This window comes from Melitaea cinxia, chromosome 3, assembly GCF_905220565.1.
Source record: "Melitaea cinxia chromosome 3, ilMelCinx1.1, whole genome shotgun sequence".
Classification (NCBI taxonomy): Eukaryota; Metazoa; Arthropoda; class Insecta; order Lepidoptera; family Nymphalidae; genus Melitaea; species Melitaea cinxia.
Genome location: NC_059396.1, coordinates 7,952,028 through 7,965,728, shown reverse-complemented (window position 1 = coordinate 7,965,728; position 13,701 = coordinate 7,952,028). Strand labels below are relative to the sequence as shown.

The 13,701-nt window shown below is 35.7% G+C and overlaps 1 protein-coding gene across 1 annotated transcript in view; it reads left to right on the top strand.

Moving 5' to 3' along the window:
• Positions 1–6,450, top strand: part of LOC123669749 — a 47,725-nt gene extending 41,275 nt beyond the window's left edge. Inside the window, exons 27-30 of the mRNA XM_045603339.1 lie at positions 3,999–4,214; positions 4,984–5,147; positions 5,838–5,987; positions 6,209–6,450. Of these exons, the coding sequence (XP_045459295.1) occupies positions 3,999–4,214; positions 4,984–5,147; positions 5,838–5,987; positions 6,209–6,367 (689 nt within the window). The 3' untranslated portion in view covers positions 6,368–6,450. The remainder of the gene's footprint in view (positions 1–3,998; positions 4,215–4,983; positions 5,148–5,837; positions 5,988–6,208) is intronic.
• Positions 6,451–13,701: the final 7,251 nt, after the last annotated feature.

The following is a 13,701-nucleotide window of genomic DNA, read 5'->3' as shown; positions in this document are numbered from 1 at the left end:
TAAAAACGATGACATATATCCGAACTGACACTGAGCGAATTGTGAGTGAGTACGTTTAGTGGCAAAAACATTATCCTTTCTTCTCTTCTTAAAATTTACTATATTGTAATTTGAGGAGGTATGCTTCCTTAAAACTGTATGCTGAATGTAAAGTTTTCTGACTGATAATACCTCCGATGTTGTGTAAAGGCTAGTGGTCGAATATTGGCGTTTTTTAAAATAAATAACCTTCAAAAGTGCTCGCTGTGCTCTCTCCAACACAATTAAATGAGTTTTCGAGGCAGCACCCCATACTGTAATACAATATGTAATGACTGTCTGTGCTAAGGCGTAGTAGATCTGTTTCAACAGCCTTTGGCAAGCCACATGCCTGAGAGTTTTAAAAATCCACATAAGCTTTCTAAGTCTACCAGACACTAATTCTACATGTGGTAGCCAGGACAATCTATGATCGACCATAATACCCAGGTATTTAGTAACAAACACTCTTTTGATTGAGGGGCAAGTGCACAAAGTATTTTCAGGATGATGGTTTTTGTGTATTTTGAGATCGAAATTGCAATCCGGTTGGGTTCTGTTAGTTACTGTAAGGCACATGTAATTAGTTTTGGAGGTATTCAAGGTTAGCAAATTACATCTGAGCCAATCTGCGACCAACCCTAAGCCATTTTCAGCCACAGCCTTAACCTTATCCCATGACTCCCCGGTGAAAACCAGTGCTGTATCGTCTGCATAAGAAAAGATCCTAGTATTCTCCAAGTTCAGATTGCAAAGGTCATTAATATAAATGAGGAACAGTGTTGGACCCAGAACACTTCCCTGTGGTACACCATAAGAAGTGTAGGTTTTTTCGCTTATGATACCATCTATTTTTACTCGCTGAGTTCTATTATTTAGGTAATCTTCAAACAGATTCCAAGCAGCACCTCTAATACCAATCTTTTCAAGTTTTTGTAAGAGTATGGGAAAAGAAACTGTATCAAACGCTTTCTTTAAATCCAAAAAAACCGTCAGACACCTACCCTTGGTATCAAGGTGATCAATAACAACAGAAGTCAAGGCCTCAACAGCATCCACAGTCGATCTACCCGTTCTAAATCCAAATTGTGATGCTGATAATAAATTAAATTTATACAGATATTTTTTTAGCCTTGAGTTTATTAGTTTTTCTACTACTTTTGATATGGAGGGCAAGACGGAGATCGGTCTATAGTTACTAACGTCGTCAGTAGCTCCATCTTTGTATATAGGAGTGATAATTGACTCCTTTAACAGAGTAGGAAACACGCCATTAGCAAAACAAAGATTTACTAAGTGAGAAATGATAGGAGCCACTTCAAGTCCTGCAAGCTTAAGGAAACTGGTCGGGATATTGTCACATCCAGGGGCACTAGTGGTTTTTAACTTGGAGATGACAGTGTATACTTCTTTTGAATCGGTATCAAGAAAAACAAAGGAAGACAGATTCGTTACTAATTCAGATTGGTGATTCGTATTTGCTTGTTCTATTTTTTCAGCGAGACTTTTTCCTATATTGGTAAAAAATTTATTGACAGTATCAACCGAATCCTTTGGGGAATGTTTTATCTGTAGGAGTTTTGAACTATCATTTATTTTCCTTTTTTGATGGGTAATAGTCGCAATATTACTCCAAAGGGCCCTGGGATCACCAGATGAATCCTGAAGCAATTTTCTGTCATACTTCCTTTTTGAATTTTTTACAATATTGTTGCAGAAATTACGATATCTTCGGTAGGAGATCCTAAGAATCTCGTTGTTAGGGTTTGAACGAAGTCTGTGCCATAATTTATCCCTGTGTCTGATGCATCTTAACATCCCCTGTGTTATCCAAGGTTTAAGGATTAATTTACTCTTAGTAATTGTTATCTTACGAGTGTTTTCTTTTAAAGAATCTGCTATATTCTGGATAAGACTATTCGTTATATCTTCCGGGTTAGTTAGAATTAATAAATCAAACAAATTTCTATTTTTTAAGTTGAGTAGTGCACCTTTGTAGTCAATTACTGTTTTCGTTTTTATATTGTTTATTTTAACAGCCAAATTTGCAAGATGTAGCAGAACCATGTCGTGATCAGTCACTGTGGTATTCAAAACTACCACCTGTGCAGATATATATTTCCTATCTATTTTTAACATGACGTGATCGAGCGAATTGTTTCCTCTAGTCGGAAGGTTATGACCCATCATAATACCATGTGTGCCTAACATTTCTAGGTAACTTAACCTATTGCGATGCTCACCACTCTGTTCTGTTTCGCTAGCTATGGTATTTATGTTTATGTCGCCCACTAAAACAATGTTTCTATTCTTCTCCAACAACTGCAAATGCTGGTTTAGAGATTCCAAAAAAGGATCGACGTTCGTTACAGAAGGTGAACGATATATTGCTAACAAAATAATGTTTTTTATATGTATTTGCACACATGAAGCATCCCGGAGATAAATCTCTTTCAAATCAGCATTTATAGATTAAGCTCTGATCCTTCTCCTACATGGGGAAAGAGGCCTATGCCCAGTAGTGGGATATTACAGGCTGAAGCGAGTATTAAAAATATTGTAGTCCATAACATAAATATTAATTTTAAAAAAATGTGAGCCGTCACGTGACGGCTGGCAGATGTTATATTTTACGGCATTTAATAAACATTTATTTTCTTTATATATAAATTTTTTTAATACAAAATTTCTTTAAAATCGCGACAACTTAATATATAGTATAGTATATATATTCCATCATACAGCGTGGCTATGCGTCGTCACGGTCTCTATCGCTACGCCAAGAATCAAGATTACCCTCGCCTATAGATATTTCACTAAATCTCGAAATTGTAGAGAACTTTATTTACCTGGGTTCCAACATCAGCAACACTGGGTCGTGCGAAGTCGAAATTCGAAGGCGCATCGGAATGGCCAAGAGGGCTATGTCACAGCTGCATGAGACTTGGAGGGATAGACATTTCTATTAACACGTCACGTCTTATCCGTGCACTTGTCTTTTCGATATTTCTGTATGCTGCTGAGACATGGACAATTAGAGCAGCTGATTGGCAACGCATTGATGCTTTCGAGATGTGGTGCTGCAGGATGCTCCGGATCCCATGGACAGCACGCAGAACCAAAGTATCGATATTGAAACAACTTAAAGTTACGAAAAGGCTATCCACCACCTGTCCGCAGGAGATTCTTGAGTACTTCGGTCACATTGCCCGAATGGAAGGTGGTAACTTGGAGAAGATTATCACTGGCAAAGTGGAAGTAAAGAGACCTCGAGGACGGAGCCCAATGAATGAAGGGGTCACGACCCTCATTAATGAGGAAAATGAGGAACACGACGCAGAGAGAGATAGATGTTTCACATCAAAAGTACATAATGTTTTAAATTTAGTTAGCTTTTTTTATTTAGTAGGGGGTCGTCCATAAAATAGGTTATAAAAAGGAGGGAGAGGCTTTGTTGATGTGATATAAAAATCGGAAAGGGTCGATAGATATGCGACATTCGAAATCATTTTTTTTGACGAAGTCGCGGGTACCAGCTAGTTTTTCCATATACTCGATTCAATATGTCTCAGTTATATATCTAAAAAGTTTAAGGAGCTTAGATAGAGCTATTAAGTTGCCAAAGTAACAAAGTATACAAAGCAACGTGATTGTTCTGCAGGCTTTCGGAACGGTCTCAGAAGGGGAGGGCATGAGGTAGGAACCTGAGTCGACTTTGTTGTCAAAAATTTCTTACATAATGATCTTAGGATAACTTGTGGAGGCCTATGTCCAGCAGTGGACTGTATAGGCTGTAATGATGATCAGGAAAAATTTCTTTAGCGGGTTTTTCTCGAAAAATACCTGCCCATTCGACTGAAACATTTTGAGGTATAAACACACAGTATAACTACACAAACTCTCATCTCAAAGTTCGTTTCCTTCCCCTCGTCAGCTGAAGTGGTCAAAGTCCAGTAAAGTATACCGTGGTTTGTCCGCAGGCGTGAGCGTGCTAGCGGGCGGGCACGCGGGGCGCGCGGCGCGGGCGGGCGCGTGGGCGCGCGGCGCGTGCGCGGCCAGCAGCGCGTCGCCGACGGGCGCGGAGACGGCGCGGCGGGGCGCCAGCGCCGTGCGCCTGCGCGCGCACCTGCCCTGCTCCGCCGTGCTGCACTACGAGCTCTGGCCCTCCGCGCTGCTCGCCGAGAACGACTGCATCGGTGAGCGACACTGCCGTGTTCACCGCTCTCGTCGCGAACGATCGCTATTGTGAATGAGTCTCATTCGCGATTGTAATTAAGTGAAACTGACGCAGTTTTCATTCAGTTTTTCAAGTGAATAGTTGAAATAGTCTCTCGCAAACCTTGAAAAATGCTTTAATCTGTAACTTTTTAGATTTAATGTTATTGTATAATATTTGGACAAAAAAATTGTAATTCGGGAATTTCAATTCGTTTACTATCAATACATATAATAAAATGGTAGGAAAGTCAAAAAGTACATTGAATATTTTTTAAAAGAATACTTGGGTTGTGATCTACAATCGATACCGAAGCCAAAAATATAGTTTTTAGAATTTTTGTCTGTTTGTCTGTATGTATGTCCGGGATAAACTTAAAAAGTACAAAGTACTTCAAATTTGGCACGAATGTTATTAAGAAGTCGGGTCAACATATAAGTTACATATTATCACTCTATAGCGAACGAGCAGTGAACCTTTATTTCTTCAACGCATTCTGTAACAACGTGTAATCTAACGACGCATATTTGAATGTCGTTGTTATTATGTTAATTACCAGCTTCACACTATAAATAAAGACATTCTGTAGTATATTTAGTATCAGCATTGCACCCGTGCGAAGCCGGGGCGAGCCACTAGTAAAAAATAAATCAATACTACTGGACTATTTTAAAATATTAGTGGACCTATATAACGTTGTCGTCGAGACATCTGTGCGAACGGGCACGTAACGAGGTGTGCGGTATCAGTGACGCAGGCCGTGAACGAGCTGGACTGGTGGGGGCGCGGCCAGCGGCTGGGCGCCGTGCACGCGAGCGCCGCGTGCGCGCGGTGCGGCGCGCTGGCCGCCGCCGACCCGCCGCTGCTGCGCCGCGCCACACCGCACCCCGCGCGCGCCGCGCTCGACAAGGAGGTACGGGCCTCGGAGTGTGCGTGGTGCACGTGGCGAGAGCGTTGTGGAACCGTGCTCGGGCGAGGCTCGTAGCCGGTTGCGTTTCGTGTAGCTACGTGTATACACACACTGCAGACCTATTGCTATTTATTTATTTATTTATTTATTTTTTATTTATTTATTACTTCTTCCATACATATAATCAAACACTTTTACGTAGTAAAAAAAAAAGAAGAAAAAAAAAAAAAACAACAGAACAGAAATAAAATTAAACAAAAAGTAGTTACAAAAAGTTTTTTACTTCTGTTGTGTGGTCGAAAGCACACTGGTTTTTTTTTATACAACTAGGTCACAAACTAGCTTACGGGTCAGCCGATGGTAAGCGATTACCGTAGCCTAGAGACGCCTGCGACACCGGAAGCGTCGTAAGCTCGTTCCTAACCCTACCCTCGACCTTCCCCGGAAGCTATTACTAGTACTTTTCTTCAGAGTTTTTACTACAGAGGACCTCGGAAGTGTAGCGTGAACTGATTTAGACGAGAGCGAAGTTCTCTCGCAAGATTTACTCACGTTTCTTATTCTGTCAAATCGTTGTAATAAATAATAATATATTTCCTTCTATCTTCTACTATCAACTACTTAAGAATTTGTGACACCGCAATCTTACAATTTTACGGATTATATTCTAAAACGTTTGTATTTGTATTCTAGCGCGTAGCATACATAAATATGACTCCTCTGGCCACAAAGCAAACGAAACGGAAGATTGATGAACTAGCGATCAAGATAGAGCCCCGAACTTACGAGGACGCAGTGAAGTCATACGGAATAGAATTTAAATACATAAAAGAACTTGATAAGGTAAATAATATATATTATATATTTTTAATTTTTAGCTATTTTTTTACACTCTGTATATTTGTACACTCCCAAATTTTTCACATGATATTATTATAAAAGATTGGTTCGCACAATTTGAAACTTTAGTTTTCTAATGATGTTTTTGTAATTGATATTCTTCCTGATTTTTCTGCGCAGCTGGTATAAACATATGTAAAAATTAAATTTTATTTATTTTACAGAATCGTCTTAAACAGATATACAATCAACCGAAGGAAAACTGTCCCGAGAGATTTCCTCTTAACGAAATTCCGTCAATGGCTTTCAATCCTTCACCGAAACATCACAAGAAACTGGCTGTCGCAACACACGCAGGCTTCATTTTCTTATTAAATATTTAATCGTTTTACAATAGTAATCGTTTGTTCTACATTTTAAATAATATCGTAAACGAAAATAAATCGATTTTTATGAAATCTCACAATTCCGTGAAATTGAAATGAAAAAAATTTAGATCACCAACCAATTATGAATTTTAAAGGAGTGCATGGATACACAGCTATAAAATTAAATATTAGTTAGGACTTTTACATAAACATACAAAAAAATAGTTTGAAAGCCCTAATAAATTATGGTATGTGAATAGTTTGCATTTCCAATATTATACATACATATATGAGACGATTTTTACCTCGTGTTTTTGTAAACGAAGCCTAAACTGATACATCAAGGCTTTCTTTTAACCATTAGCTTTATTGTATAAAACGAGTATGTAAACAAATGTAATTATATACATTTGTTGTATTATATATTATATATACCTTAGTATAACGACTTTTTTTAATTTAATTGAAAAATATAAATCACAATTAGTGTATATATAACAATACCAACAGTACAAGATTATTTTCCATATGCCGAGCTACTTTACGTAAGCTCGTTTGTAATAATTTATCACGCAACCGAATACACTGGTCTTTTCAATATATTTAATACTAGATGTGCCCCGCGGTTTTACCCACGTTAATTTAAGAAAAAAGAGGTACTAAAATATTATATAGCTTATCGCCTTCCAACCCAAGGACCAATAAAGGAAAGAGACAGCTGTGCAGAATTTGGTGTAGATATTACCCCTAAGGCGCTGACGCTTAACTGATTTTCTGGGTTTAATGTGTGGTATTATATACTACCGCAAAGGTTGCTCTGTTACATTTTAATAATAGAAATTATGTTATTGCATTCAATACTGAGATTAACGACGTCAAAATGTTAGAATTTCGCGGATTGTTACCGATTTTTGTGAAATGACTCTTAATATTGTAAATCGTTTCACTCAAGTACCAAATGACTGTAATTCATAAGTTATTTAAAGCCATTATATTAATTACTTAAATAAATAAAGGTTTTACATAGCATAAGTACTTATTTATTTATTAAAAATAAATAAGTGTGCAAAGGCTGTCATATTGCTTATAGCGATCTCTTCCAGGCAACTTTTAATGATAGTAGTTTAGGAAAAGGTGCCGGGAAGAGTGCGCAATCAACAATGCAAGGCTATTTCAAACACTGAAATCAACTTAGAATACTAAATATATTTATATAATGTTATATACATACATTCATATTCCCACACATTATTAAATATAATTTGTAATATATAATAAAATAAGGCATTTTATTAAATAAGGTATTTAGTTTCAATTTTATAATTGAATTGACTGATCATGTGTTAATAGTTTTAATTTTGTTGATCATTATGATTAATAGGAGCAGTTTTACCGACGACCTTTTTTGGTGTTATTTTTGTAATTAATGTATATATTCATATATTGTAAGTGTTCAATTTTATAGATTTGTATATAAGAAATAACTTTCTGATTGATGAAGGAGGTGGAATGACTTTAAATTGTTAATTAGTTATACTATAACTACAGTACTAATCTAAAATAAATATCCAATGTGATTTTAAATTTGTTTTGTACTGTAAGCCTCTAAACATTTTACAATTAGGCGAAGATTGTCCAGGTTAAGAAAAAGAGTTACAGATTTATCTTCTGACGATTTGCAGATGTTATCTTGGAATTTTTATTCGAAATACAGATTTTTTTTTCGCATTTTGTTACCAACGAAAGTTACTTAACATTTATTATTCTTATCCGAGTGTTACATGGTTTGACTTGTAAAATTTATTCGGGACCGGATTAATGCCTGTGCTACAACAGTTCAATCTTATCTTTAGATATATCTAACTGCTGTATCGTCTTATCGTATCCTAAGATGCGATGATAGGCACTGATTATAAAGTATTTGGTAAATCCGACTTGTTTATTGATAAATAACTAATACTCGTGTCTTTGCGTTTGTTAATACTATCATTCTGCAAGCTGATCAGGGGCGTTTTTTTTTATTAGTCTGCAATGATTCAGCGATCGCCTGTAGTCATCAATTAATTTGTTTTATCTACTAGGGAATGCTGCTTCGCAACTTCTACACCATGAATAAAATAATATAAGTGGACTTTTTATCTAACAAAAAAATAAATTGAGTCATTTCAAGTGTTTTTGTTTTTGTAAAATTATCACTTTACAAAAATATTCTGAAGTTATACTGTATTTATTTTGTCAAGATAATATGCATCTAACATTTCAAGTGATTATACGTTTGATCGATAAAGGGGGAGCGGGAGGGGGGCAAGAAAACCTAAGAATATGTCTAAAATTTTAACATTGTTGTCGATGTATTTTGTTACTTTTTTTGAGAAATTGGCCGTAAATTTAATTATTCAATACCAATTATAACCAGAATACATAACAATTATTTATCAAATATAACATAGGAACAAAAAACTTCTGATATTTTATTAAATTGTTGTTTGTAAATTACAAGCTACGCCGTATACGAATCAGTTTTATTATTTTCTATTAAAATAATAGACGGTGGAAATGGCTTTGCAATTTTAGCTTTTCGTATAAAGGTATTTTTTATTGTTTTGCTGAACTAATGAAAATTCAGAATCTTCCCACCAGCTTCCATATAGCTTTCTTACTTTCTTACTTTTTTTGTCAAACATTTTCAATTTAAGTTAATTTGTCTTTAGTGTAGTATCTATTTATTTTTAAATTTAAAATAAACCATGTATATCGGACATCGTGATATTAATATATTGTTTAACTGTGTAAGTAAATGTATACTACGCTTGTTGCCTAATAAAGTTTTTAAATAAAAAGGTTTGTTTTTTGATTTACCTTTCAAATCCGAAAGTCTATTAACAAATTATTATAATCATTGTTGCTATTATTACACTATTGCTCCTCATAAAAATATTTTTTCCATAAATTTAAATTGATATGAAATTACCACGTTTGATACGAATTTTTTTCTTTAAATTGTTTGTAAGAAGCGTCCTAAAGCATATTACGAAATGACTTATCTTTCTTTGTCCTGTTTCCAAAACTTAACGTACAATGTGCAACATATGGTAATAAAATTCAGGAAAATTATTTTTTTTTATACACTACAAATCACTTGCTCATGTTAATGTTAGATTTTACAAGTAAAACTTTGGGTTTTATTTGGAACTAGCTTTTGCCTGCGACTTCATCCGCGTGGAACAGTTTCTTTGGGCTAGCTGGGGAAGCTCTCAAAAGGAAAAAAACACTGATTTTGAAACATTCTTCATTGGTTCTCCGCTCCTATTGGTCGTGATGATATATAATAGCCAATAGCTTTTCTCGATAAATGGGCTAACTAACACGGAAAAAAAATTTCAAATCGGACCAGTAGTTTCTAAGATTATCACGTTCAAACAAACTCACACAACACAGTTGAAGGTAAGACACAGCAGGAAATATCCTGCTCAAAATCTGGAGCAGCCCGGCTGGAGAAGTACATCAACCTTACAGGAGATCACAGTTAAATAAGACTGCTTTCACTGTGTTGTGTTCCTGTGGTGAGTAAGGTGGCCATAGCTTCTATTATGGAGGGTCGTGGGTAGGGTTGGCAACTCTCTTGCGATGCTTGCAATGTTGCAGGTGTCTATAGGCTTTGCCGACGTAATGGTATAAAAAAACTGACATTACGTTGGTACAAGTTAAATTTAAATTTTAGATTATTTATCGTTGTGTCCAGAAGAAAGGAAACGAAACTTTCTTCAATATTTGTACGTATTTTAGATGCCTGATGATGATCCAATAAAGGATCGAAACGTCGCATGAATTTGCAATTAGTGGTTTGATTGGCACCTTATGTCCACTTTCCTGCAAACCGTCAAAGAATACTTAAATTTTAGAGTTTTATATGTGTCGGCAGCATCGCCTGTTCAATTTTTTTTAAATTTAATATGTTTAATATATGAGTGGGTGACGGAACTGTTAGATAGAAAACTACAAATCGTTGTCTATTTTTCAATTAGTAACACACTAAAGCAAATTTCATTACAAATTAAAACAAATTTTGAATCCGAATGAAACTAGTGCTTATCAACTTTTTTGCAAGCAACATTCATCGTATTCTCATTCATTGGCCTTAGTCCGTCTGTTGCAGACGATTTAGAAAAGTGTCCTCTACACAGACAGAAACTTTCACCTAGCACACTCTTCAGGAACACGCTGAGTTGCCTAAGTTCTGCGCCACCCTCTCAACCTCACTGGCTAGGCCCACAGGAACGACGAGTCGATACTTGTGGAGCCAGTTCGGCTGCAGGATTCTTTCGCATTTTATTGCTATTTCACGAATGCCTGACGGAGACCCCATTCCGGGTTTCAAATGAAGTTTTCATTCTCCAGGACTCTGATGACTTTGAGCGAGGTTTATCCCTCGGTCATGACGACAGCCACAGGAAGAAAGGTGGTGGTGCTATTCTACTCGGCTGACACACGGCAGACAAATTTCAAAGTAAGTATCTAGTAATTAAAAAGACGTGTCCATTCACGACTCAAATGTGATTAGTTCTTAAAAGTAAAAGAAATGTCATAATTGGCTAAGATGTATTAGATAATCGAAATTATCAACTAAGGGCCCGGCCCCATGTACACGACACGGCGCCGGCACCGTAACACGGCATCGTGCCGCAGCACGGTGCCGTAAGACGGTTATTTCAAAAGAAAATATGTAGCTTAAAAATGTGGGCATGAGAATTTTTTTGAATATTTTAGAATGCCGATATCAAGTTTTGAAGAACTTCTTACCAAGATAGCACCTCGTTTACAAAAACAATATGCGTTCAGAAAACCTGTTGATCCAATGGAGAGGCTAGGTTTAATTGTCAAGTGAGAAATAAAACGAACTTATCATAAATCAAAATATGTTTATTTATTACTAGTCGTGAACGCGACTTTGTCCGCGTGGAATTTAACAAAAAAGTTATTGTTCAGTTTGGAGAGTTTTAAAATAAATAAATTTCTAAAATAAAAGTAGCCTAAGTTACTTCTTATTACATCAGTTATCTACCAGTTAAAGTCCCGTCAAAATCGGTCCAGCCGTTTCAGCCGTTTTTTTATTTTGTACACAAACTGCAAAATATCAACTGTCAAGTTGCGCGCGGCGCTCCGTTCTACGGCACCGTGCTGCGGCACGACGGTGCCGGCGCCGTGCCGTATTACGTCGACGGCGCCGTGCCGTGGACATGGGGCCGGGCCCTAAAAGTGTATTTAGAGAGTCGAGACTGTGATTGTTTAATATTTATCATAGGGAGAGCTTATATACATATTGCGTTCATAGCATATTTCTCTACAAGGAGGAAATAATATCCATGAGCTTAATAATCATCATCAATACATATATTAAAATGTTAATGTAATATGTTTGTGTACTCTAATCTCAGAAACGGCTTATCCGATTTGGATGCTTTTTTCATTAACATATTGTAGTAAGCTTTACTTAACACTTAGTGTTTGTTTCATGTCAATCGGTTCATAAATAAAAAAAGTGATGGCAATTTAAAGAATCACGATGAACATGTAAATACCCAAACGACGGTGTTTATAATCCAATATAAACCAAAAGATATATCCAAAAAATGCTGTCCAAAGCCACTATTCCACGCGGACGATGTCGCGGGCACAGCTAGTTTCGTATTATATTCACTTAACCACAGTGATCGGAATATTTTGTTAAGAAAACATAACTTTATTACACTACTGCATTAGACTATTTATTCATCTTTATTATTTTTTATATTAATTCCTAATCTTGTATACAGACAATAGTCCAAAGTAAGCATTATTCTCCTGTTTCTAATTTATAAGATTTTGTGACCTAGTTAATATTAATGGTTACTTATATTTTTACAACAAAATATTTTGCGGATCTCTATAAATGACTCAATTATTTGAGTTTATTGTAACATTAGGTTTGGGAATAGCTTTTACCGTATTAAACAAGTTATAACCCCATATTGCATGGGCTTACAAAAACATGTTCAAATTGCAATATTTATTTTGATTTGATGATAATGTTAAAATAAAAATCCCAGGTAAGCAAATGAGATTGTTTTTGGGTTTCTGCAAGAAAGTGTTTCGGAAAGTGAACGGATGCAGTGATATTTAGTCGCTAGTAGAGCGCCACTTAGGTTTAGCAGGCGTATCTTGTTATTGTTAACGGTATTATGGTAGAGCAGGGTTCGTATACACGAAAGGTAGAGTAATTTGGTTCGTTCATCATGCTCTAAAGGGTCAAAGGGTTTTTCATTTCGAGATAAATCCAGATCTTACAATGCCTGACGTTGAGTAGGTACATTAAGTATAAGGCTAAGAACTTTAGATAGTTTGAGTAGCTGTTATGAAACTTAAATTGGTCTTTGAGATGAATTTAAAGGTAGTTTCAGGTGTGAGTCGTCGTATTAGACGATAGAATATGTTAACGATATGCGATAATGTCGTGATAGGCCTATAGCTTAAGGGAAGATGACACTCGGTCCTCGATTGATCATTTCTACTTATATAAGAATATACGTCACGCACGATTTAATCTACTTTGAGTTTTGATTCAGTGATATTGATTGTTATTTATAGCGGTTGCCTAGCTTGCACCAATCAGTTTGTGGATTTCAGGATTAGCATGCAAACAAAGAAACAAATAAATTCTCACTTTTATTGGCAGGTATGGATTCAGCGATTTTGTTCAAGTTAGTTTTATAAATGCTTGCTGCAGTGCAAGTTGAATGAACATAGCGTGATATGGGTATGTGCATGTGTTTTGTTATGCAAAAGTGTATCTTGTGTTTTATTTTAAACAGTTATTCTTGTAAGAGATAAATGGCGATTACTGTTATATTTGATTTTTGTAGATATTATATTATAACGGGAATAAAACCTGACATAAGTCTAGAGATAAAATAATAAAAACACATTTTTATATGACAGGCATAAATATTAGAAGTTATAAAGAATAACACGATTTTTAAATAATTTCTTGGAAAATGTTTATACTATTTATTTCCAGTAACTGTCACTAGTTATTTTAAGAGTCATTTTCATCCTCTTTGAGACCTACTTCGAAGATGACATTTTACCAGACAAAAAATATGAGTAATATTTTTTATAACTTTATAGGTCGTTATTAATAGCGATAAAAAATAATTTAAAGATTTATGTACTCAATTTGATTTGACATTATATTCCCAATAGTATAATGATCAGTAATTACACTAGACATTTATTCGACAACGTTTGCAAATACATATTCCTAAAAATAATATTTCCATCAAACTTTGTTTAGGGACAAGAGTTTCGCACGT